Source organism: Mus caroli, chromosome 11 (assembly GCF_900094665.2).
Source record: "Mus caroli chromosome 11, CAROLI_EIJ_v1.1, whole genome shotgun sequence".
NCBI classification, from domain to species: Eukaryota; Metazoa; Chordata; class Mammalia; order Rodentia; family Muridae; genus Mus; species Mus caroli.
In genome coordinates, this window is record NC_034580.1 from 46,730,111 (window position 1) to 46,753,349 (window position 23,239).

The 23,239-nt window shown below is 52.6% G+C and overlaps 1 protein-coding gene across 10 annotated transcripts in view; it reads right to left on the bottom strand.

Moving 5' to 3' along the window:
• Positions 1-23,001, bottom strand: part of Jade2 (jade family PHD finger 2) — a 46,301-nt gene extending 23,300 nt beyond the window's left edge. Inside the window, exons 1-5 of one of the 10 annotated variants that reach the window (XM_029483637.1) lie at positions 21,294-21,351; positions 20,532-20,553; positions 18,862-18,949; positions 12,978-13,035; positions 10,497-10,591 (exon numbers count right to left, since the gene is read on the bottom strand). In XM_029483637.1, coding sequence (XP_029339497.1) covers positions 10,497-10,591; positions 12,978-13,035 — 153 coding nt within the window. In that variant the 5' untranslated portion in view covers positions 18,862-18,949; positions 20,532-20,553; positions 21,294-21,351. Of the gene's footprint in view, positions 1-10,496; positions 10,592-12,977; positions 13,036-18,861; positions 18,950-20,531; positions 20,554-21,012; positions 21,109-21,293; positions 21,685-22,889 lie in introns of those variants that run through there. The other 9 variants (XM_029483638.1, XM_029483633.1, XM_029483639.1 and 6 more) reach the window with 9 other exon arrangements.
• Positions 23,002-23,239: the final 238 nt, after the last annotated feature.

Consider the following 23,239-nt stretch of genomic DNA (forward strand, 5'->3'; position numbering starts at 1 on the left):
ATATATCTTAAAAAAACAAAGTCTGTCCCAAATTCCCACAAGGCCATTTAAGGTTTCTTCTGCCACCAACCTGTCTTCTCACTAGAAAACTGTTCTTCCCGTTGCTCCTCTGAATCTCTACCCGAGAATAACCTTATTCAAGTCCCAACTTTCCCAGTGGTCATCATTTGAAAATCACAAGTTCAGGGCGCGTACACACATCATTGAGAAGGGAGAAACCACTTCAAGCAAGAACCCTCTAGACTTAAGCCCCACCTCCCACCCCAGCCCTTTTGCAAAGTCAACACCCATTGCTGAAGTGTAAGTCAGGGGCTTGGCCAGTTCACTTGACCCTCTGGACCCTCCTGACAAACCCTTGATAAACCCACTCAGTTGTAACCCACTGCCTACTGGGACCAGCTCACTGGCTGTGTGTGCCTTGCGGAATGGAGGGCCCTAACCATAGGCAAACAGCAGAATGGGTTCATCAATGGACCCAGAAGCAGCATCTCACAGAATCTAATTAATATCTGTATCTAGCTGCAGAGGGTTCTGACTTGAAAAAAAGGTCAAGTTTCTTGAAGACTCTATTTGCCAATATAATTTAATTGTTAAGACTAACACCCTAACATTTAATTAGGGTGCCAGTGTGAAAAAAATTAAAACCAGATTAGATTAAATGCTAATTAAACAGAAGATGGAACGGGGCTAGGATTTCACAGCCCTGATAATTTGCATATCTTATTAGCAAGCAGCAAGACAGCTAAAGACAAGAGTGCAAACTCAGGCAGCCTGAGAGGCAAGAGGCCTCTGCAGCGGCCTGAGAGGCTTTCCCCACTGGGGCTTCTGGAGAGGGTGTGGCTTGGCGCTGCAGAGATTGGGTTATTTCTTTCCAGGCTTCAACACAGGCTAGTACAAACAGGGTCTGAGCTGATGTAGAACTCCCTCTAACTTCTCAGTGGGACATCCCAGACCCTGTGGCTCTGATGCCCCAGGGACTCAGCGAACTGGGACACCACATCTAGAAATCAACCTCTGAGGAGACAATGTGGTTAGAAAGAAATAAATCAATGGCCAAGGTTCCAGTCTCTGGAGACAGAGGCAGGAGGATTGCCTCAAGACTGCCTAGTCTACAGAGTGAGTTCCAGGCCAGCCAGATCTACACAGGGAGACTAATTCAACAATAACCAAACTGCTAGGGATGTAGCTAAGTTGCTTGCCCGACCTGAACAAAGCTCTGGGCTTTGTTTCTAGCACCACATAAAATGGGATGTGGTGAGACACGCTTGTAATCTCAGCATTCAGGGATGGAGCCAGGAGAAATCGGTTCTAGACCATCCTCCTCTACAAGGTTCAAGGCCAGCAAGAACAGCAGGAGACCTTGTCTCAAAAAATAAAACCACCCTGCGGTTTCCTCACCCTGGAATGTACCTTAACTGTCACCTCCTCAGTGACCTCAACCATCAGCTTTGGCACCGCACTCATACACAGTGACATCACCTGCTTTACTTGTGAGATGTTTCTGGTCCCCTCTGTCATGCATTGCTCGGCTGTTAGGTGTGTTCTCAGCGCCTGGCACTGAAGACAGGGACCTTGCATGTGCTGTGAACACTTACAGAGTGAGATGCAAACCAGAGAGACCCCAGAGCTGGAGACACTCAACCACATGGACCTGCATGAGGCTTCCGAGCCCTAAGCAGCCCCCATTTCTCAGGGCCTGATGTCTCCTGGCCAGTGAAAAGCTTGTGCCGCAGTTGGAGTGACCAGGTCTCAGTGGCAGAGAGGCATTCCTGACTTAGACTCCCAAGTCCTCAGAACAGGAAAGGACCTGGGGCTCAACTTGGGGTCCTTTAGCAGCGTGGGCCAGGTGATAAGACAGTTCTAAGTTTTGTCCCCATCACGAGGGAACAGGTGATGGGACACTAGTGCCTCTTTTAGGCAGGACTCAGGAAAACACAAACAGGAGCACTTGCTCCTGAGAGGTATCAGCCACCTCTCAGTAGGCAGAGATAGTCTAAGAACTGTGCGTCAGGATTTTTCAGCTGGGGATGTAGCTCAGTAGGCATCATGAGCAGTTAGTATGACCACGGGCTTGGGTTCAATTCCCAGCACCACCACTGGGCACAGTGAGAATGCATAGCTATAATCTGGGCACTCAAGAGGTAGAGGTAGGGAGATTAGAAGTTCAAGGTCGGGCAAGAATGGTAGCTCCGAAGGTAAAACACTTTCCATACAGGCCTGATGCCCTGCCTTCAAACCCTAGAAGCAGAGTTGAAGGAGAGAAGTGACTTACAGAAGTTATCCTCTGACCTCCACCTGTATTTGGTGACTTGTATGGGCCTGGTATAGACAGACAGACAGACAGACACACACACACACACACACACACCAGTTCAAGGTCATCCTAAATTACATAGTAAGGGGCTGTGTGAGACCCCACAGAAGGCTTCTATGGCCATGGCTTGCCCACTACAACCAAATTCTTTCTTCTTTAAGTTGCTTTTGTCTGCTTTTGACTGCAACAAGTGGGGACGAAAATGGAACCTCCCAGGTCCCGTGGCTGCAGCTGCCACTGCAGTCACCGGAACACTTTTTGCCCTTTGAACATCTCCCTCATCACCCTCCCCTGCTCAGCCTGGCCCTCAGTGGTTCTAGGAAGCTTTGCTTACAGCCAGCCTGCGCCTTGAGCTTTGTCTCCAGTACTGCCAGAGCCCCTGCTGCTGGATGCTCCTGGCTTTCTGGTGCATCTTTCCAGCCAGAGCATCTCAGTGAGGTCTGGCTGGGCCAAAGGTACTGGTCAACATCTGGGGTGCACATGCTAGGTGCTGACTCCAGATGTTGCCACAGATTAACACCTCAGTTTCAGTTGCAGGCTACAGCTGCTGGGTACTCAGTAGTCTTCATGAACAGGGTGACACCTGACTGCCAACATGGTGGCCTGTTTCCTAATCTACATATTTTCTGTTTGAACTACCAGAAGCTAGGCTTGGAGAAAGCCTAATGATTTTCCTAAAACTCCTCTGAATAATTTATGAAAGCTAAATATAGAATAAAATGGACACTAACGAACAGAATTCTTACTGTGGCAAGGGAAGTCGAGGGGCTAGAAAACAAGCAGTTTTCTCAGGGCAGGAATGTTTACCAGTTTTCTTTCTTTTAGTTGTCTTTAAATGTCTGCTGCCTAGCAACCAAGTTTTGCAGAACTGCTGAGTGATATTAACTGTAGTTTTCTCTTAACTGTATAAAGGATGCTGAAAGCCTACCAACCAACCCAAGGGCCAGGGGTGTAAAGATGACCCTAGAGGGGAACAAAGACCCTGCTCTTCCTACATGTTAGGACATTACCCAAGAGCTCATGACATGGTCCTGACCCACAGTTGTTCTTCTCAAGACCACAGGCTGCCCAGAAAGAGCTAAAAACAGGCTCTGAGCGAGTGTCTATGGAGTTGGAAAGTGACCTCCCTAAAACTAACAATGACACTGGGCAACTTTCAAAGTACACTGACACTAGGCCAGGAGGCACAGAGACTCCTATACCGCAAAGCATGGGTCTGCAGGCCTGAAACACTTTATCCTGGAAACTCAGTCCTCTGCTTCCCTTTCTCGAAGGCTGGATGGCTGAGGGAATCTGGTTACCTATGAAAGACTCAGCACAGGGGCTAGGGATGGAGCTCAGTTAATAGAGCGCTTGCTTAGTGTGCAGGAAACCCTGGGTGTGGTCCCCAGCACCACAGAAACTGGATGCAGCAGTGGATGCCTGTCTCCACAGCATGAGAGGTAGAGGCACAAGCACCTTAAGTTCAAGACTACCCTCGGCTATACAGTGAGTTTGAGGCCATCCTGGGCTACATGAAACCCTGTCTCAATAAACTAAACCAAACCACAGGCAAACACACCTTGATGGCGGTCTGCGGAAAGCCACGTAAGGATGTGTCCTGTATGTCCTGTAGGTCCTGTATCTATTAACATCTCAATGTATAGTAACTGCTGAATAAAAGCTTGTGGAATGAGTGAGTAAAATAAATACAAACCAAACCAGACCACCCTGAGATTTCCCTGAAGTATAGCTAGCTGTTCATACCAGGCCGAGTGTGTGTGTGTGTGTGTGTGTGTGTGTGTGTGTGTGTAAACTCAGAAGTGAGTCTTGAACACTGTCCCAAAGCCAATGTAGATGGCTTTGGTCAGGACCTGTGCCTCCTTATTTTTATCTTTTCTGCCCAAGAAAGCTTTGGGGATCTGTCCTGAACATCATTTTACTTTTCTGACGAGACAGGGTCTTATGCAGCCCAGGCTGGCTCATACTTGCTGTGCAGCTGAGGATGATCATAAACTGTCTCTACCCCTGGGGGGGGGGTGGTTGGAGGACAGGTATGTACCACATTTTTAAGGGGTGATAGGATTTACCCAGGGTTCCAGCATGCTAGGCATTCTACCAACTGGGTTATTTTGAAAGTGTGTGTGTGTATGTGTGTGTATGTGTGCCCTTTGTGAATAAGCACCCATAGAAGCTAGAAAAGTGTTCAATGCCTTGTAACTGGAATTACAGGTAGCTATGAGCCACCCAACCTGAGTGCTGGAAATCAAACTCAGGTTCTCGGCAGAAGCAGCCAGGGCTGGGCCATCTCTCCAGCCCTGGAAACCTTATTTTAAATGACAGTTGTTTCTTGAGTGCCCTGCCTTGTCAGAAGTAACATTCTGTAATATAACAGCTCTTGTGCCAAATGCTTTCTTTCCCTATGCCGTCCAGGCTCACACCGGATCCCCTCTCACAGTTGTGGAGAAGTCTCAGGAGTTGATAAACCACTTGCTTCAGGTCTTCAGCCATACCAGAATTCACCATCCCTGAGACAGCCAGACGTTCATTTTAACTTCCAAGTAATCTTTTCTGGGCTGGAACCTGATACAGTTTTTCAGCCAAGAGCAAATTTACATTACATATTAGATATGTAATCCCAGACAGGGGTTGGGGAATAGTCACCGTCCACTTAGCTCCAGCTTCAAACTACCACGGAGCCAATTGGTCAGGTGCTCAAAAAAATTGAAAAACCATTCGACATCTCCTTCTCTTGAGTTTCATGAGGATAACTGCACTTCCTGCTCTTAAAGAGAATTTATGACATACATTTCCTTTGCAAGACAAGTCCCAGAGGCCTGGAGGCTTCTCCAGCTGGCGGGAAGAGCTGCATCTCTGACTCTATTAGAAGTGGATTTGGCCCTTACTCACCCCTCCGCTCCGCCCACCCAAGTGAAGTCTTAGAGAGCAAGTGCCTGGCCCTGGAGGAAGAGCACACACTCCACCCCCACCCAACTGGCTGGAAATCTGGATCTAATAGGGACGGACGAGCAGGAAATTTCTTTGGGGGTTCTCTGGTTTATGTGTGTGAGTGCTATGTATGATGATGACACACGAGACACTGTGTCTTGGAATCAGGGTCTCTAGCCCAGGCTGGCCTCTAACTTGCTTCATAGTGGAGGATGACCTTGAATATCTGATCTTCCTGCTTCCACCTCCTGAATCCAGGAATTACAGGCAAGCACCACCAGACCCAGAATATTCAGTACTGGGGATTAAACCTAGGGTCCAGGGTGTACTCTGTAATCATTCTCCTAACTGTACCCTGCCCAGTGTTGGCATATTTTAGGGTCTCATGTAGTCCAGCCTAGCTCGGAACTTGTGTATGGCCAAGGAGGACTCAGACTTTCTCATGCAGTCATCTGTGCGTTGTGTGCCGCAGCACTTGTGTGGAAGCCAGAGGATAGTGTTTTGGGCTTGATTCTCTCCTTCCACTGTGAGTTGCAGGGACTCAGCTCAGGTGGCCAGGACTGCTTGGCAGCCACTTCTCCCTAAGCCATTCTGATAGCCCTGCAAGTTCGAACTTCTAACCTTCCAGCCATGACATTTAAATAGGACTGGGGATCAAACTCGGGACCTCATGCATGCGAGGCCGGCATCTACCAACTGAGCTGCATCCCCAGCCCTCACTGTGGCTTTCATTGAGGCTATCTAATCCCAAACATCTAGGCGCCATCTCTGTGCCTCTGCCTCTGGGATCATTTTCTGGTTTTGACCCAACAAACTGGCCGTTATCGTTGTTCTCTCGGGATAGATCTGACTGTTTTTTATGTTGTTATCATTTTGTTTTAAAACATGAAGCTGCACTGCTGGGACAGGGGTGTCCTCACACAGCTTTTTAGGACACATCTGGGAACATCCTATTGCTGGCTGTAAAGGGCATTTTCACTTTCTCGGCCAGACCTGGTGCCCAGGGCAGGGAGATGGGCTTCAGGAAAGGGGCTCTGCAGAATGTCCAAAGGTCATCCTCTTCTCTCCTCTAGAGACTCATTCGTCAGCAGAACCTACAGAAGATGGGAGGGGCATGGGATTCCCAACTCCCACCTTCCCTGTTCTGAGACGACCGCAAGTGGCCAACTTATCCTGACATCCACCCATCCCACTCTCTCTGGAACTTTCCTCTTTGTGATGGTTTGAATGAAAATGCCCCCTGTATCCCTAGCCTCATATATTTGAATGCTTGATTTCTGGTTGGTGGAACTGTTTGGGAAGGATTAGGAGGCGTGGCCTTGTTGGAGGAGGTGTGCCACTGGGGGGTAGGCTTAGAGGTTTCAAAAGTCCACACCAGGCCCAGTCTTTTTGCCACATGCTTACACATCAGATGTAAGCTCTCAGTTTCTGCTCCAACTCTGCTGCCTCCCTGCCAGCCAGCTACCAGGCTTGCCACCATGGTCACAGATTATCCCTCTGAATCTGTAAGCAAGCCCCCAATTAGATGCTTCCTTTTATAAGTTGCCTTGGTCACAGTGTCTCTTTTCAGCAGTAGAATAACTAAGACACCCTCCCACAGGTTCCACAGGTATCAGGAAAAATTAGCCATCTCCCCATAACAGGCTCTAGGTATAGGTCTCTAGACATTGATCTTGAGGCAGAGAGAGAAAGAAAGAGAGAGAGAAAGAAAGAGAGAGTGAGAGCGTGAGAGAGAGAGCAAGAACATTGATCTTGAGGTAGAGAGAGAGAGAGCACGCGAGAGAGAAGTGTCACTGGTCAAGTGTCCCAAGCTCCTCAGAGACAAGGCAACACAGGCTGGACTTCCCCAGTAGACACACTTCCTAACGCACCCACCTCCCACCATGTCTCCCAGGCAGCCTCAGAGCATGCTGCCCTTACTCAGCAGCAGAGGCTCACTGACTGACTTCCTGATGCACAGTGGCGGCGTCTCACCTCCAGACAAGTGGCTTAGGGGAAATCCCCACTGCTTACCCGCCTGCAGTCTCAAGGCATGAGGAAGATAGATATATATATATAAAAAACCTGGGGCACCAACCACAGGGCAGGCCTCCAGGTCTCTCCCAGAACCATCCTTAACACCCCAAGTAGCACTCTGGCTTAGAAGAAACCCGTCCATTACAAGGGTAGTGTGTGTCATGGGGATAACTGGACACTAGCCAGGGAGAACAGGTAGGCAGGCCACTACCGTCTGCCACTTAAGAAGCTTTCTGACGACAAGAAGCCTGGAACCCCACTTGGAGAAATTAAGGCCGAGGTCTCAGCTTGTTCCCCAGGAGGAAGGTCCTTCCCTACTAAGTGTTGCCCCAAGGTAGAGGGCTGGTGCTGGACTATCAAAGATGGTCTCAGGCTGCCACTTACTTCAGATTCTATGAAGCCGTGATCCACTAAAGATGCAGTGGTAAGATGCCAACGTTTCTGGGCAAGACAACTCCAAGGCTGTAGCAGAATTTACACAGTGCCAGTTTCTCAGACTGGGGTCCCTCCCCCCTTCCTGAATTTAAGGTCCAAGAGACAGACCAGCTTTGTGGGAGTTCCACAAAATGCCTAAGAAAAGAAGGCTGAAACCTTGGTTCTGTTCCCACCTCCCCTTCCACTGTTTAAAGGCAGACCTTTAACCCAGCCTAGAACTCCCCTTTCCCATTGGCTCAGGGAGGGGCCTGGGTAACAAGCCATAAGGGAAAGCTTGCTTCAGCCCTGTCCAGGGTCCTGACTCTTGGTCAGTGTTCTTTGGCCCTGGCCCATGTTAGTGTGAAAAGCAGAAGCCCCTAGGTAGGCAAGGAAGGGTATCTGTTTTCCTGAAACCCACCCCTCAGCCATTTTACAGCTTACAATATGCCCACTACTAGTGCAATACTAAGCACGTTGGGGCCTCAAGTTCTCTACTGGACGCCTGGGCACACTTAAGGAATAAAAACAGAGTGACCCACGGCCATCAGAGAAGGGGGTCTCTGTACCAGTCTGCCTCAGTGAGAGCATACAGTGTGACCAGCAGTTATCCCATAGGGCACTGGGCAGACAGGGCTCCCAAGAATCCCCTTTGTTAAGATGCCTGGAGCCTTTGCCACCTAGGCCAGGCTCCGTAGCAAGGCCCTCTGCTTCCAGTTCATTCATCAGAGTATGCACACACTCTTGCAGCCAAGCGCTAGCTTTTCTCTCTGCCCTCTCACGAGCCAGATCATTCGGAAGCTTTCATTGATGCGTTCTTCTCTGCCCCACCATAACTCAAGAATTTATACCGGCCACGGCTCAACCCGCTCACTCAGGGGATGAGGGAAAACCTCCCCGGCTGCTCTCCAGCCTGCTGCGGGAGGAAAGACTTGGCTGCCATTCAAGACGGGGAAGGCTCTTCAGTCCTCCTGGGTGGACATCACAGCCACACCTGCAGGGTTCCTGGTCTGGGCACGGGCTATACACAGCCAGTCCCCAGAAGGTGCCTTACAGAGGTTCAAGTCTATTTTTAGGTACAAAGCCTCTGGGCTGGAAAACCCAAGAGGCAGGGGAATTTTCTGCCCCATGCAAATTGTTCTTTCTTTTCAGCCTTGCTGACACCTGTTTCCACCCAGGGTTGGTCCCAGCCAGTGGAGAAGGCGCCCCATCCCCCACTAGCACAGGAGAGGGGGCAGGGGAAGGGATAGCTCCCTCCAGAGTTTCCCATCTCAGGCCAATATGCAGAACCCTAAGGGAGCTGGAGAAAGGCTGGAATGTCAGAGGCCACCTCCTCAAGTCTTACATGAGCATGGCAGTTCCTGCCCCCAAGGACCAGGAGGGCCAAATAAAGGTGACCAATTATTGTTCATCCGCGAAGAGGCAGAGCCTTCCAAGATCCTATCCGTATTTTGCTTCCTACACTGTATTTGGCACACTCTATCCTCCCAAGTGGTCAGCTAAGGAGGAGGGTAGGAGCTGCACATGTAGCGGAGGATGGCCTAGTTGGTCATCAGTGGGAGGAGAGGCCCTTGGTTCTGTGAAGGTTCCATGCCCCATTGTAGGGGAATGCCAGGGCCAGGAAGCAGGAGTGGGTAGATTGGGGAGCAAGGGGAGGGGCAGGGGATGGGGGGGTCTCAGAGGAGAAACTAGGAAAGGGGGTTACATTTGAAATGTAAATAAAGAAAATATCTAATAAAAAAGAAAGGAAGGAGGAGGGTAGGTAAGAGTCACAACTACTCTCGCTCTTCAGCCCCAGCATCCAGCTCCTTCCTCCACAACACTCAGAGCTATCTTCACCCACAACCACTCGAACCAGGTTTGGAAGCTATCAGGGCTGGCACTGAAACGGTCCAGCAGGCAAAGGTGCTTACTGTCAAGCCTTGGGGCCTAAATTGGACCCTTGAAACCTAAGTGGCAGAAAGACCCAACTCCTCCTGGTTGTTCCGTCTTCCACATACATGCCATGACACACACATGTGCATTCGTGTGTCCCTATGTGTACACACACAAACTAACAAGTTATTATAACTTGGAAGGAAAATGGAAACCACTCTCATAGGGTCCCTATCCCAACCCCCCTGCCCCAAAGGGAAAAGGCACAAAGCAAGGCATCTTGGGAGGCAAGAAGTCAATTTTTTAAAATATAAAGCTCTAGGAAAGACCACTTAAAAGAGTATACCGGAGGTCCAGCCCAAATACATATCTAGGAGCTTGTAAAAACTAGATGGCTCAGTGGAAAGCAACAGGAGAAAATAGAGTGTGGCTTGGTCCTTGACCCCACATCCATGTAAGCATGGTCCTTACACCAGCTACATGTGTAAGGACCAGGTTGGAAATGCACAGCCTTGGAAGTTCTCACAGCCACATTTATTCCAAGGGCCTCGTCTCTGCCCAGTGACATTGCCGGTGAAGTGCTAAGTGGGAAGAGATAAAGCCCCTGCATGGAATTTTTCATTGGCCACAAGAAGCCAGGTCTTGCTGTGAGGTCATGTACCAAGGACTCCCTCCACAGAAGCCATCAACGCCTCTACGTGCAGATCAGGAGGTGAAGGCATTACCCTGCTTAATATGCAGGTTCACGTGCAGTACTGTCAGAAGCATATACTGGTGTCCCCATTCATCCCATTCTGCCACACTGACCACCTCTGGGCACTGGGCATAGGCCCTTTGCCAAGAACACGTGACCTTCATGCATCTGCTCAGCTTTTTCTTTCTCTCACTCCCCACAGGTGCCTCTCCACCCCAACCGCATCCTTCCCTGAACCTTTCCACCGCTGCTGCCTACCTCTGAGGGCTTCTTCTCGTTCTGCCGGGGCCAGCCCGACTTGGTGCTGCTGGGCAGTTTGGAACATCTTGATGCTGATGTGGATGTCACGTGACCTGCAGAGAGAAGACAGGCCATGAGGACTCCTGGAGAGCCAGAAACATCATCTAATCCCATAGGGGATGGGAAGTCTTAGGGGGAGCACCTGCTTGTAGGATCAGAAGGTGGGAGGCACTGTCCCTTCCCTGGGCCCCAATCTTTCCAGACCAATGGAAATATGAAGGCTCCTTCACTCACCACTGGCTTAAGAAATCAACAGCAGTTACCAGCTGTTTCTGTGGCTCCAAAGAAGTCCCTATTCTCTTTGAGACTCTGCTTCCTACTTGGTCAAGGAATGCCAGAACATTCCATGCATGCCCTTTCTCCAGTCTGCCCCAGGTTAGGTGCATCATGGCACTCCTGGATGCCCTATCCGGTTACAGAAGCAGGGTAGGGGAGTATGAATCGGAACAGACCTGGAGCCTACCAGGCTAGACCCAAGTGAGCTGCCTGATTACTGGCCACCACCAATAAATATTCTGTAAGCCTGGAAGAGGTGGGTGTGAAACAGTTACTGTTAAAAGCCAATTTGATGGGAATAATCTAGAAGATTAAGTCTCTAGACACTCCCGTGACAAATCAGTTAACCTGTGCCAAAGCCTCTGAGGGACTGTTCTGACTAGGTTAATTGAGGTAGGAAGACAGGGGGACACGGTGGGAGGGGACTGGGAAGCACTGGTATCCTCCAGCCCCCCACCCTCCCACCCTAGTCTTCAGGATAATGCTACTGGGAGGTGGTGCAGCTTATTTAAGAACCTGAAACCTCAGAGAGTGTCAGAGCCAGTTGCTCAGGCACTAAAAGTCCCAAAACTGTGGGCTAAGTAAACCTGCCCTTCGTTAAGTTAATAACCTTACATGACAGTAATATGAAGCTGATTAACAGGATAGGAGATGACCTGTCCTCTAAAGGCTAACTGAAGGATAACATATCTATAGCTTTAGGATGATCCAAAGGGATGCTTCAGTTAGCCATGACTGTATAGTCCGAGGCCTTTGCTAGACTATAGGGCAATGGCCTCAGGAGGAAGACCCAGGGTTTTTCTGTTTTGGTTGTGAGCAGAGTCTCATTCCTTAGCCCTGGCTGGTCTGGAACCAGCTATGGGTACCAGGCTGGCCTTGACCTCCCTTACAGAGAGCCACCTGCCTCAGCCTCCCAAGTGCTGGGATTAAGTGCCCCACTATAGCCAGCCCCAGAGCCAAGGTTTTTGATGAGAACAGGAGTTAACAGTCACAGATGGGGACAGTGATGGGAGCTGATGGAAAGGGAACAACTTCAAGTCTGGGTCCAACCTGCCTCTTCTCCATGGCCCAAATGCCCATGACTTTGCAGGTTAGGAGTGGCAGATGGGTGGCCACAAAACTCTATAGATACTGTGATCTCTTCATGCAGCAAAGGACATGGAAGGGAGGAGTGACCTACAACCAGAGCCAGACACACAGGGCAGCAGATGTGGCCTAGAAGCAGACAGGGCTAGGCATTATCGATCCCCGGGTTGATAAGGAGGCTGAGAATCCACCAGGTCTAGAGATGCAGGGCTCCAGGCTCAGCCTCCCCAGCAGTGTGGCTGGCTTCCTTCTTAGAGGGATCCACTCAAGTAGTTACTGCAAGATGGGATCTTCCCGGCTGCATGCCCCTTCCTGCCCATGAAGATGGAATTCTTTGGTCCAACAGGCTGAGGAATGGCTTCCTGGGCCACTGGGCAATGGCTACCTTTTGTCACCAACCAGGAAGAACGCTCTTATTGTACACACACCTTTTTCTCTGCTCCCAAATCGACCTTCGAATTTTGACAATGGGACCTTTCCCCCACTTCTAGACATCCAACTGACACACCCACCTCTTTATCTAAATCTACCTCTTAGAACACACTACTGCCAATCTTCCATGACAGCTGGGCTTCTTCGTTAATTTCTTCAGCCAACCTTTATAGAACACCTACTGTGTGCCAGACTCTAGCTGGTAACACAGCAGATAAGAATCCTCTCGGTCAGGGTTTACCACACTGGTCAGGAAGTTACTTATTATGATAACTAACTAACTAACTAACTATAACAATAGAGGGCAACAGGTTTCAGGTCTGTTTTGTAGAGACTTCTAAAAGCTAAAGGATTTATTTTCTTGTATCAACCAGCAGCATGTGTCCTGAGAAGAGTTAGTCTAGTCCAAGGAGAGGAAGGCCTACCTAGAGGATAGGGCCGTAGACTAAAGGGGTCGGAGAAGCTCGGATAAGGGCAAGGACTGAACACCTCAGGGGCAGAGGAACCCAACTTGACTTTTCACCCCTGTAGCCCTGGGCTGAGCTGAATGGTAAGGGTTAGCGCCCTCTTACCAGGTCTTTGGGCCTGGCAGTTTTACTTAACCACTGTCCCCCAACCCCACAGAGCCAAGTAGGAAGGCCTCACCGTCAGTGGTATCAGAGTTGTCGCTGCTGATGGAATATTTTCGCCTCTTCTCTTCCATCTGCAACAAAAGTCGAGAAGGGATATTATCTTCCCAGACATCAGGGAAAATCCTCAGCTCACGCTCCCATGCAGAGGAAGGTCAAGCCCTGCCCCTCTTCCAGCCTCATCCTTTCTCTACACACCCACAGTGCCAGCGCTTGGGAAAGGAGGCCCCAGGGAACTCAGATAAACAGAAGTCTGCCCATTGGTGTCAGAGGACTGCAGGGAGGCCAGGAGGCACACACTGAAAGGTGACAATGACCCCTCAAGCCCCAGTTCCCCATACTTCCGGAGTGAGTGTTCCCTACAGGGAAGAGGGAGAAGAGGAAGTAAGAAAGATCCTTCTAGGACCTTTGCTGTCAAAGTAAGGCACAAACCATCATTGAGACCTGATCCTGTGCGTGGTAGCTATTGGGGTGTGGAAATGGGGCAGCAGGTCCATCCTCAGGTAAATACAACCCTACTGTACAATCCTATCTATGCCATCTAACTTTTAAGCCACTAAGGGCAGCTCTCTCACAACCTTGTCCACGGTGTTGAGTGCCTAGCAGCTTGATGAGCTGTAAGACTCAGGCCCATTTACGGAGGAAGCCTGCCTCTTTCCACTACCAACCAGCAAATGGAAGATGAACGCTGAATCCCAGAGGGTGAGGTCTGATTCCCGAGGTTACCCTGAACTCCTTCTGCATAAAGAATCCGCTTCAGCCTGGAAGGCTGTGCCTACCCACTTCTTCCTCAGGTCTGACAGGAGCCTGAACGGCAGAGCCTGCTTGGAGGAGGAGAACACCTGGAGCGGCTTGATACCTGGCCCAGGGTGCTTCCCACCATGTTCCCGCTCAGTTCTAGTTCTTAGGGAGAAGGCGCTACAGTACAACCCATCTATCTGCCTCTCGACACCTCTACCTCTAGCCTGTTCCTGTCAAGCTAGGAGATGCCTCTATCTTCACGCAGTGCCACAGAGACCCTGACATATCTACTCACTAAGTGGGAAGGAGAATCATCCAGACCTCCGAGTGGACCTGCTTAACCCTTGACCTCAGTGAGGAGCCTTTTACCCATGGTCTCCTCCCACTAGAATTGGAGGAGCTTACTGGGGCTGCTTGCTTGCTGCCTAGTGTTTCCTAAAGGGCAAAGAACTGAGAGACACTCGGCAGTGCAAGCAACCCAAGAAGCAGGAACCTCACCTCTTATGAAGGTGGGGGGGCTCCTCTAGCACACAAGGACCCCATGAAACTCTCAGGACATCCCCCGGTAGCTATGCCAATTGTCTCTCTCACTTAAGAGTCTATGACATGAGGAAAAGGAGCTTCAGGGCTAGGTGACAGAGTTTTATAACAACAGACTTAAAAGACCCAATCCCTGACCATCAGACTTCATGACCTCTTTGCAGCAGAGAGGAAGCCCAGAACCAAAACCATCACCCTCTGTGACATCCAGGATCTGAGAAAGGCCGACTTTGAAAAGAACTCTGGCCTTAGCCCACACCTGGCCCAACCTAGCCCCATCACTGTGTGGCTGTAAGTTCGCCAAGCCAATGTCTCCCACAATTCCCTGTTTCAACAACGAGAGCAGCAGTACCTCCAAACCAGGATCTCCTGCAACACTAAGAGCTGGCTGGGGGCTAACGGTAGAGCTCAGCAGTAGCCAGCCAAGGTAGAGCTCAGCAGTAGCCAGCCAAGGGCTCGGCATGCACAAGCCCCTGGGTGTGACCTCCAGGAAGAGGAGGAACAGGGGCCATGGATTTAGGAGTGCTAGGGGTCAAATCTTAGCCCCCAGCACTCACAAGGCCAGAGGTGTTGGCAAACTTCTCCCCAGGAGGTAAACTGGATCTGACTTCCCCATACATCTCCAGAATTTAAAGTGCTGGCAACTGAGTCAGAATTTGAAGAACACCCTGAAAGGGCCAAACTAAACACATTTGTTGGCGGGAATCAGCTGGCGAGAGTGAATGAGTAAATGAGTGTGAAGACTGAAGCAGCACATGGACGCTAGCTAGGAAATGCACGGCAGCCTTGATGCTAGCTAGTAAATGCGCGGGTGGCAGCCTTGGGCCAGAACGGACAGCCCTACAGAGGCCGGGCCGGCCCCTTGCAAAGCACAGGCAGTGACTATAGCTGCCCACACCCTTCTTACACTGCTGAGTCCTTGCCCAGAAACCAACAGGTAACCTGTCAGCTGGTAGTCCTACACGCAGGCCCATCAATGCGGCAGCCTGTGTGCGGCCCACTGGCGGGAGAAGGGGTAGACAGCAAACAGGTGTGTGTGTGATGGAGCTGCTTAGTGTGCCTGGCTTCGGGTTTTCCTACTCTAACATCCCCTCCCAGCTCTCCCAAGTCAAGTTTCTGCTCCGGCAGAGGACATCCGTGACACATGGCACTCGCTTCTGAGGGATAAGAATCGGTCCTGTAATCCATCTGTCAAGGAGAGTGAATCTAAGCAAGAAAGGTCTTTTCTTGCCATTCTTCTGGCTCCACTGCACTTGTGATACCACCCCAGTATGCAAACACACAGGGAAGCTCTCCTTTGGACGATGGGTAACCAGCGTGCCCTGAATGGAGCAGTGGCCCAAGGGTTCTGTGTCTCCTCTGCAAGTTCCGAACACACCCACTTTTCCCAACTCTACACTCATCCGACTGGTTCAAGCCCACCTCACCTCTCACCTGGGCCCATCTAAGTTCATTTCCTTTCTTTCACTACTTCCTTCACAGAATCCAAACTCCACACACAGCACCCAAAGAGAACTTCCAAGCTTAAATCCTGCCTCACTCCCAACCCCGTAAACTCTTTCACAGGCTTCCAGCTGACCCAAGGCCAGATCTCCATATCTCCACATAGTCCCTCCTAAACTTATCTGGACCCTGCCTACGTAAAGTTCAGTGACGATCCCCTCCCTCACTACATTGAGGGACAGTGACATCGCTCTTGCAACAGTGGGGACTGAACCTAGGACCTCTTACATATAAGGCAAGAACTCACCAACGAGCTACAGCCTCTGGCCTATTTCTGTTTCCTCTTCCAAGCTAAAGGCTCTTCCTGCGTCCACAGACCTGGGCACAAGTTGTGCCAGCTGCCTGTGTGGGTTTTTGACCATTACCCTATTTAGAGAAATGAGCTGTTCCATCCCCGTTTACAGAGCGCACGCACGTCGGCGTGTTGAGCTACTTGCCAACTGTCCCTGTTGGGAAAGAGTAAAGAGCATGTCTGGCTAGATCCTTGTGTGAAGGCCAGGAACTCTCACACTGCACCCAGTATAGTGGGGAGTACTGAACACACTACGGGTCCCTCCCTCATGGAGTGTCAGGACCACACAGCCCAGCTGGCTGGCCTGCTACTGGCAGAAACTGACACCCTAGCCCAAGATTCCCTCCTGTTTGCACACTCCTCCTTCCCAGTCTTGACCCTACACATTTTCCAGGCAGCTTTATGTGGTTGGGCTCCTGGCTAATGACCAATGTCAACTCAGTAATAGGGCAGCAATTTGGTGGCAGATGTTTTCTTGGCAGCACAGGCCACCGGCCTTAGCCACCCCCCTACCCCCCCACTAAAGTTCTGGCCCTGGAACACTACTGCCCAATGCCAGTCTCTTTTAAAGATGTCTCTGCAAATAAATTCAAATAAACACCCTGGGCCTCCATTAACGCCCTCCCAGCTGACCCTGGGAACAGTGGGTCTTTCAGGCCAGCTACTGCAGCCACTCCCTGGGGCAGTTAAAACACCCCAACCTGGCCTCCAGTCTCTCCTCTCCAGGGGCCACCAGACCTGCCCTCACACACACAGCAGGACTCCATCCTTCTTTAAAAAAAAAAAAGAGAGAGAGAGAGAGAGAGAAGAAGAAGGGGAGGGGGGCCTTCAAGCAGGCAATTTACCATTCCAGACACAATCTCTCAGAGAGAAACAAAAACTCCCTGTCTGAGGCGGACCGCGAAGGCGTGTGTGTAATAAGATGCTAATACAATTTAATGATATTTCGGCTGGAAAACCTCTCCTCAGAGCCTCCTTGTGCAGGGAAGGCCAGACGTTCAGAAAACAAGAGCTTGCACACTCTTAAACTGTTTCAAACAGGGGTCAGAGCCCCACTCTTTCCCATCTCTCATTAGCTTTAATGCCTTCTCAGGGACAATAACTGCGGATACAAGAAATGATTCTGTGCACAGGGCAAGAGGGCTGCTGTCTGTGACTGTCAACTCTACTTCTCCAAGCCTGAGAGGCGCTGGGATCTCTTCTCCTGCCACACTACTGCCTACCTTCAGTGTCCCACCCAGGCCCCAGTTTCCAGTACCTACAGGTGTCAATCATGCAGGCCAGTTCTACCACCCAACCAAGGAGAGTGTGACGGGTTCTACCTAATTTACCTTTCAATACTTCCTCAACCTTACTCTTCTCCCCACAGGGCAAATTTCAGTGGACCATTCCTAAGTCTAGCTGCCCACAGGCACCTGTTAGATGCTCATTTCTTCTTCGGAGAAGAGAAGCTGCCTTTCTGACCTAGCCTGGGGCTAACAGATCAAAGGCCACAGTGCATATAATAACTGGCTTGCCTCAGTTCATTAACAGAGTGGTAACACTGTGCGTGTGCTACCACTCACTTTAGGCTGCTGCTTCTTCTTTTTTCCTTCTCTTTCCACTCATTATATTGCTAGAACCCAGGGCTTGGAATTGCTAGACAAGGGCTTGACCAGCTATATCCTTAGACCCAGGTTTAGTCTTTTAATACAATCTATTACTTCCTACGCTTACCTACAGATAGGAATTATTATCAATCCCACTGGCTGATAAGTAAACTAAGACCTCTGGTGCCTTTAGCACAGCTGGAAACTACATTCAAACCTAGGCTAGCTGACTCCATGGTCAAGACTGCAGGACGGCTTACGGCACAGATAAAGTTTTCTAAATTCCAATGAGATTTCTGAGCGGAAGCTTAGAGGGCTGCCTAAGGCTCCAGAACCAACTTCCAGGAGGTGCCGAAGCTTTGAGCTAAGACCTGCCATTTAAGTGTCTAAGTGTCCCACTGCATGGGGGACATGATACGTCAAAGTTACCCCCACCCCCAACTCTATCCTGGCAACCTCTCATGCAACGCAAACACCCATCCGAGAGATCTGCAGACAGCTTGCTGTACATACAGTGAAGCATTTGGCGGGGGCACTGAGGCAACCAACCACCTTCTAGTCTAATAGAAACACTGGTTATAAATAACGGGAATATCCTGCCCGCTGCCTCAAACCTAGGGGAGTCAGTGTCTAAGGCTTACACTGAGATAAAGTACAATAGGGACCCGGGGACCCCCACATACACAGTACCAATGAGAACCTAGCGGCTGAGATCTTTGACAGCCTCTTGGATAGGAGTCACCGGCCATTTACCCAGGCAATTTAGGGGAAAAGCATGCTGGATTCGGGAAAGCACTCTGGAAACATTTGCTGTATCCAGAGCCCAAACAACTCTGTCCTTAAACACTTCATCTCCAAGAGTGTTGGGGAGACCCTTGGCCAAACAGTTTCAAAGCCAACATTCACTGTTAAGTCCTGCTGCGTAGAGTGAGGACTCCCCTCTAAAAGGCATTTACTGTGGAACCAAATGCTTTTCCACTCAAAACAGCAGCCAACAGCTCTTGGAACAACCGAGGAGAGGGCTTCAGATCAAACATGACCCCCCCCCCCCCACACACACACCATGCAAACTTTCTCAATAAATTATTCGCCCACTTCGGATCAAAGCCTGCTTTTGCAGCCTGTGACCTAAAAAGCAAATAGCATAGCCTAAACATAAAAGCTTCCTCTTGACTAGGTCAGTTTTATTACTCATTCCTTCCCCCCCTTACAGTTCTTTCTCTTATTTTCCTTGCCTGCTTAGTAGATTGCTCTGCGAGTCCTAACCCGCCCAAGGAAGATGGGACCGGAGGGCCTGGAGGGCTGGTGTGTTCGCCTGGGGCCCTAAGGGGGGAAAAAAGAAATCAGGCGAGGGGAAAAAGAAGTCAGCACCCTGGGAACCCAGGAAACAGGGCCAGGCTTGGTTGGCAACCCTCTGCCGGGATCTTCTGCCAAATGTCCTACTGGGAATTTTACCAGTGATGGGAGAGACAGTGCCACTCTGGGAGGAGAACCCAGCTCCCAAGCTCCGGTCTGTATGCAAATATAAACGTTAAGGGAGCATCCTAACATTCTTCCGGGCTCAGAACTCTTCATTTCTAAATGGGGGGCCGCGCCCCTCCCTAACCCTTCAGCCACTTCTCTGAGAACAACCATAATCCCTCCCATTGACCTCTTGCAAACTGCCTCTGGGTAAAACTTTGTACCTCGGAATCCTGCAGATGAGGTGGGGGGTGCTAGGGGCAAGGGTGAAATTTGGAAATCTGCAGAGACCCGGGATAACCAGTACAATGTACCTTCGGGCATAAAGAAACCCGGTCCCCTTCCCCCGCCCCCCCACCAGCAGGAGGCCTGAGGCCAAGCTGGTTTTAAAAAAAAAAAAAGTGCACAGGCCGGCTGCAGCGGCTAAGGGGATTAGAAGAGGGTTGCGCGCCTCCAGCCTGCCCCTGGCGGCGGGCGACGGGCACGCAGGCTGGAGACGCGCCGGCGTGATTCCGACCGCGGGAGCCGGGAGGAGGAGCCGGAGGTGGCTGCGGGGGGCTCCGGCCCAGGCGTAGGAAGGGCAAGAGGCGGTTCGGGCCGGGGGCGGTGCCAGGAGGTGGGTGGGCTTGACGCCCGGGGCGGGGGAGGGGTCTAGGGGACTCGGGGAAGGGCAACTGAGCCCGGGGTGGGGGCGGGGGTACTGAGCGGGGCAGAGGTGTGCAGTAGAGGGACCGGGCTGAGCTGGCTGGGCCTCTCTGGAAGGTAGAGGAAAGCCTCCAAGCCGGTTTTGCAGATGTCCTCACCCTCCGGCAGAAAAGCTACGAGTCTCCAAGCTGACCCAGGATCACCCCTTGCTTAGAGAAGGGGATGTCTCAGAGCCCAGGGATGGGCGGGAAGGGACCATGGGGAGCCACAAGTCTGCACCCAGGCGGGGAGTGGGCGAGCGAGAGCCGCTCCGCAAGCGCAGGCAAGTGGGTGGGAAGGAGGGAGGGAGAGGGAGGAAGGAGGTGAGCCGGGAAGATGCCACTGCCGGGGGCGGGGCGGGGCCGGGGATCCGGCAGAAGGACTGCAGCAATGTTTGGTGGGGGCGGGGGCTGCAATGTCACTCATTTTGGGGTCAGGTGCGTGTGTCCCAGGCAGGGCCCTCCACTTGTCTGCTGCTCTTAGGTACCACCCAGAGTTTAGTAAGGGCGGAGGGAAGAGCGGGGAGCTGCAGAGTCGTCCCTGAAGCGGGACGCGAACCATCAGAGTTGGGAGAAGGTAAACAAGGGCCACGCCCCCTGCCGTCGCCCCGCGAGCGCGCACCCGCCGCTCCGGCCGTCGCCGGTACATTTCCACTCTCGCGGTGCCTCTCCCCCACCGGACTCCCGCGCAGCACCGGAGAGCTGCTGTCCACTACCCCAGTATGCACCCTGGCTGCCTGGGCTGCGCACCCAGCACTCACCTGGGAACGTTGTCCCCCGCCCCTTAAAAAGAAAAAAAAAAAAAAAACTAATTTGTGCAATGCCTCTGAACCCAAGAACCGAGCATGCTGCCCCCGCGTGCAGCTCCCTCGTGCACCCAGCCTGGAAAGGGGGCGCAGGGCGGAGGCGGTGGCCCCCGGAAGGTGTCTAGGACTGGACCGGCTGCACGTGAGCCCAGTGCGGGGTCATGTGCATCGGCTCAGCCCGGTTCGGCACCCGGACGTGCTGCGTATCAACAAAATGAAACTCGGGAGACAGAAGGGCAGATAGCTCCAGGTTTCCCCTGCCCCGGTGCCCGCCACTCGGCCTCCCCACCCCACACCCCGGTAGCGCCGCAGCCCCTCGGGCCGGCCGGAGCCCGCGAGGCAAGTTGCAGCCCCAGCGCCCCCACCCGCCCGCGCCCCCTCGCCGGCCCAGGGGCGCTTTGCCGCAGTCATTAATAAAGAAGGTCGCCAGGCTCACCCTTCCAAAAGTTGTTGCATGCGCCCCTCTCAGCCTCCCCGCACTGTACTCTTTAAAACACGGCTGACCAACATGCGCAATCTCTCTCCCCAGTGCTGTGCGTCCCCCCCCCCCACCCCCCGCGCTGGCTTCCTAGAACAGGCAGCCAGCGAGAGAGGGAGCGAGCGAGCAAGAGAGAGGGAGCGAGGAGCACTGGCAGATCTGTTGAAAAAAAAAAAAAAAGCCCACAAAATAATGCCGTGGAGATGCGCAGGACCCATCCGCTGGGGGCTGGCTCTTACCTTGCTCCGCGGTGCCCTCCCGAGGGGCGCTGCCCTCGGCTACGCGCGGCGGCGGGGGCCGGCGCGGGAAGGATGCTCCCGAAGCCAGGAGCTCCTGGGGCCGGCGCGGGAGGGCGGGGGGCGCGCATCCATCCGGGGTCGTGGCGAGGGAGGCGACCGGGCCGCGGCGCCCCCCAAGCCCCGCACCCCTGCTGGGAAGATGGTCAGCCCTCCAGCCCAGAGCTGGTGCCACTAGGAGTGGGCGCAAAGTAACTCCATGGACGCTACTCACCCCCCAAAAAAATAGCCTCCAACTGCGATGGCCGCGGTCGGCACCATTCACCAACCCCCTGTGTATGTTTCTGTTTCTTTTTAAACCAAGACTTCCTTGTGATCTCTTTAGAGGGGGAAAAAATGTGTTGGGGTGGGGGTGGGGTGGGGTGGGGGCGGGCAAGAAGAGAGGGAGGGGGAGTAGCCACTTTTTTCTAATTCACTCGGATCTCCGCTCCCGGCACCCCCCTGTCGTGTCCCCCCCCCTTCCCAGTTGTTTGGCTCCGGCGACAGTCCCAGGTAGCGTTGCGGCCCCCCCGGGGGGGTGCCCTACACGGTCACCCGCCCGCCTGCACGCGGGCCCGGACTCCTCGTGGACTCCGGGGCGCCCCCAACCCGCCCTGTCCCCAGGGCCGGGCCCGAGCGCCGGCTGAGCCCGTGCAAGTCCCATCAGGTCGGCTCACACTTCACACACTCACACACATACCCCGCCCCTCCACTCGCTCACTCACACTTTCTGCTCACACCCCGCCCCCTTCGCGCCCCAGACCCAGGCGGAGCCCCCCACAACCTAAAAAAAAAAAAAAGCAAGCTTATACTTAAAAAAATCTTTTGGCGCCATATTAATGACGTACTTAAAATTTGCCATTTCTCCCTGCGTCAAAAAGACGTTTCTTTGCAAATAACAGCTTGGAGGCGACACTCGCGGAGGAAACGAGGCTTGCACGGAGTACCCAGCTCGTCCGCCCCACCCCCAGGGACTCTGGTGCTGGAAGACCCTCGCCCTCCGCCCGGTTTCGGAATCACTGGTTTTAAAATCGAAATCGAATAAATCGCGTGGCGTTTTTTGCAGCGCCAGAAGTGAGCAGAAAGTGCTGGCAGGAGTGCAGGGGAGGGGCGCGCATGGGGCTGGGGGAGGGGGCGCGGTCCTCCTCCTCCACCCACACCAAATGCAAACTAGCATCCTAGGCAGGGAAAGTTGAAATTGTGGGCGACCTCCGGAAGAGAGGGGCTGTCCTTAGGGGGAGGGGGTCCCTTCTTGGGCTTGTTGCCCCCTCCCCCTCACGGGTGCCTCCTGGCGCCCGGTGCTGCCCTGCATTTCCGGAGGGGGGGGGTGAGGCGCACTGTGATGGGTGGGTGGCTAGCAGGGTGGCAACATGTCCTAGCCTCAGGAGGAGTTTGCCCCCAGGTACCCCCTTCCTTCTGCCTCGTGCATCTTATAACCGCAAAGGGTTAAAAACCGAGGGGCAACTTCCCAGGGCTGGTACTTGGCAGAGAAGCGGGGCGCCCCTCTCCCCACCCTCTCGTTCTCGCCCCTCCTCCTCCGACTCCACTTCCCGACTTGACCTTGTGGTGCACAAACAGTGCTCTCCAATCCTCGCAGTTTCTGGAAGAAGAGCCTGCGCTCGCCAGGCGGGCGGGCTGTCGGGCGGCTAGCCGGCAGTGGCGGAGCCTTGGGTCGGTTCCCTGAGCTGCGGGCCACACCCACCCAACCCGCTGTGCCTGGGAAGCTCACCTTCTCTCTAGGAAGGAAAAGGGCAGGCCTCCTGGAGGGGTAGGCACGTGGGGGGGGGGGGGGCAACGTTTTGCCTCCTGGGAATGCTCCAGCTGGGGAGGTTGGCTAGTTTTGGACTGAGGTTTGGGGAAGCCTGGCCCAGCATCCCTAAGGCATCTCTCATCTCCAGCATCCCTAAGGC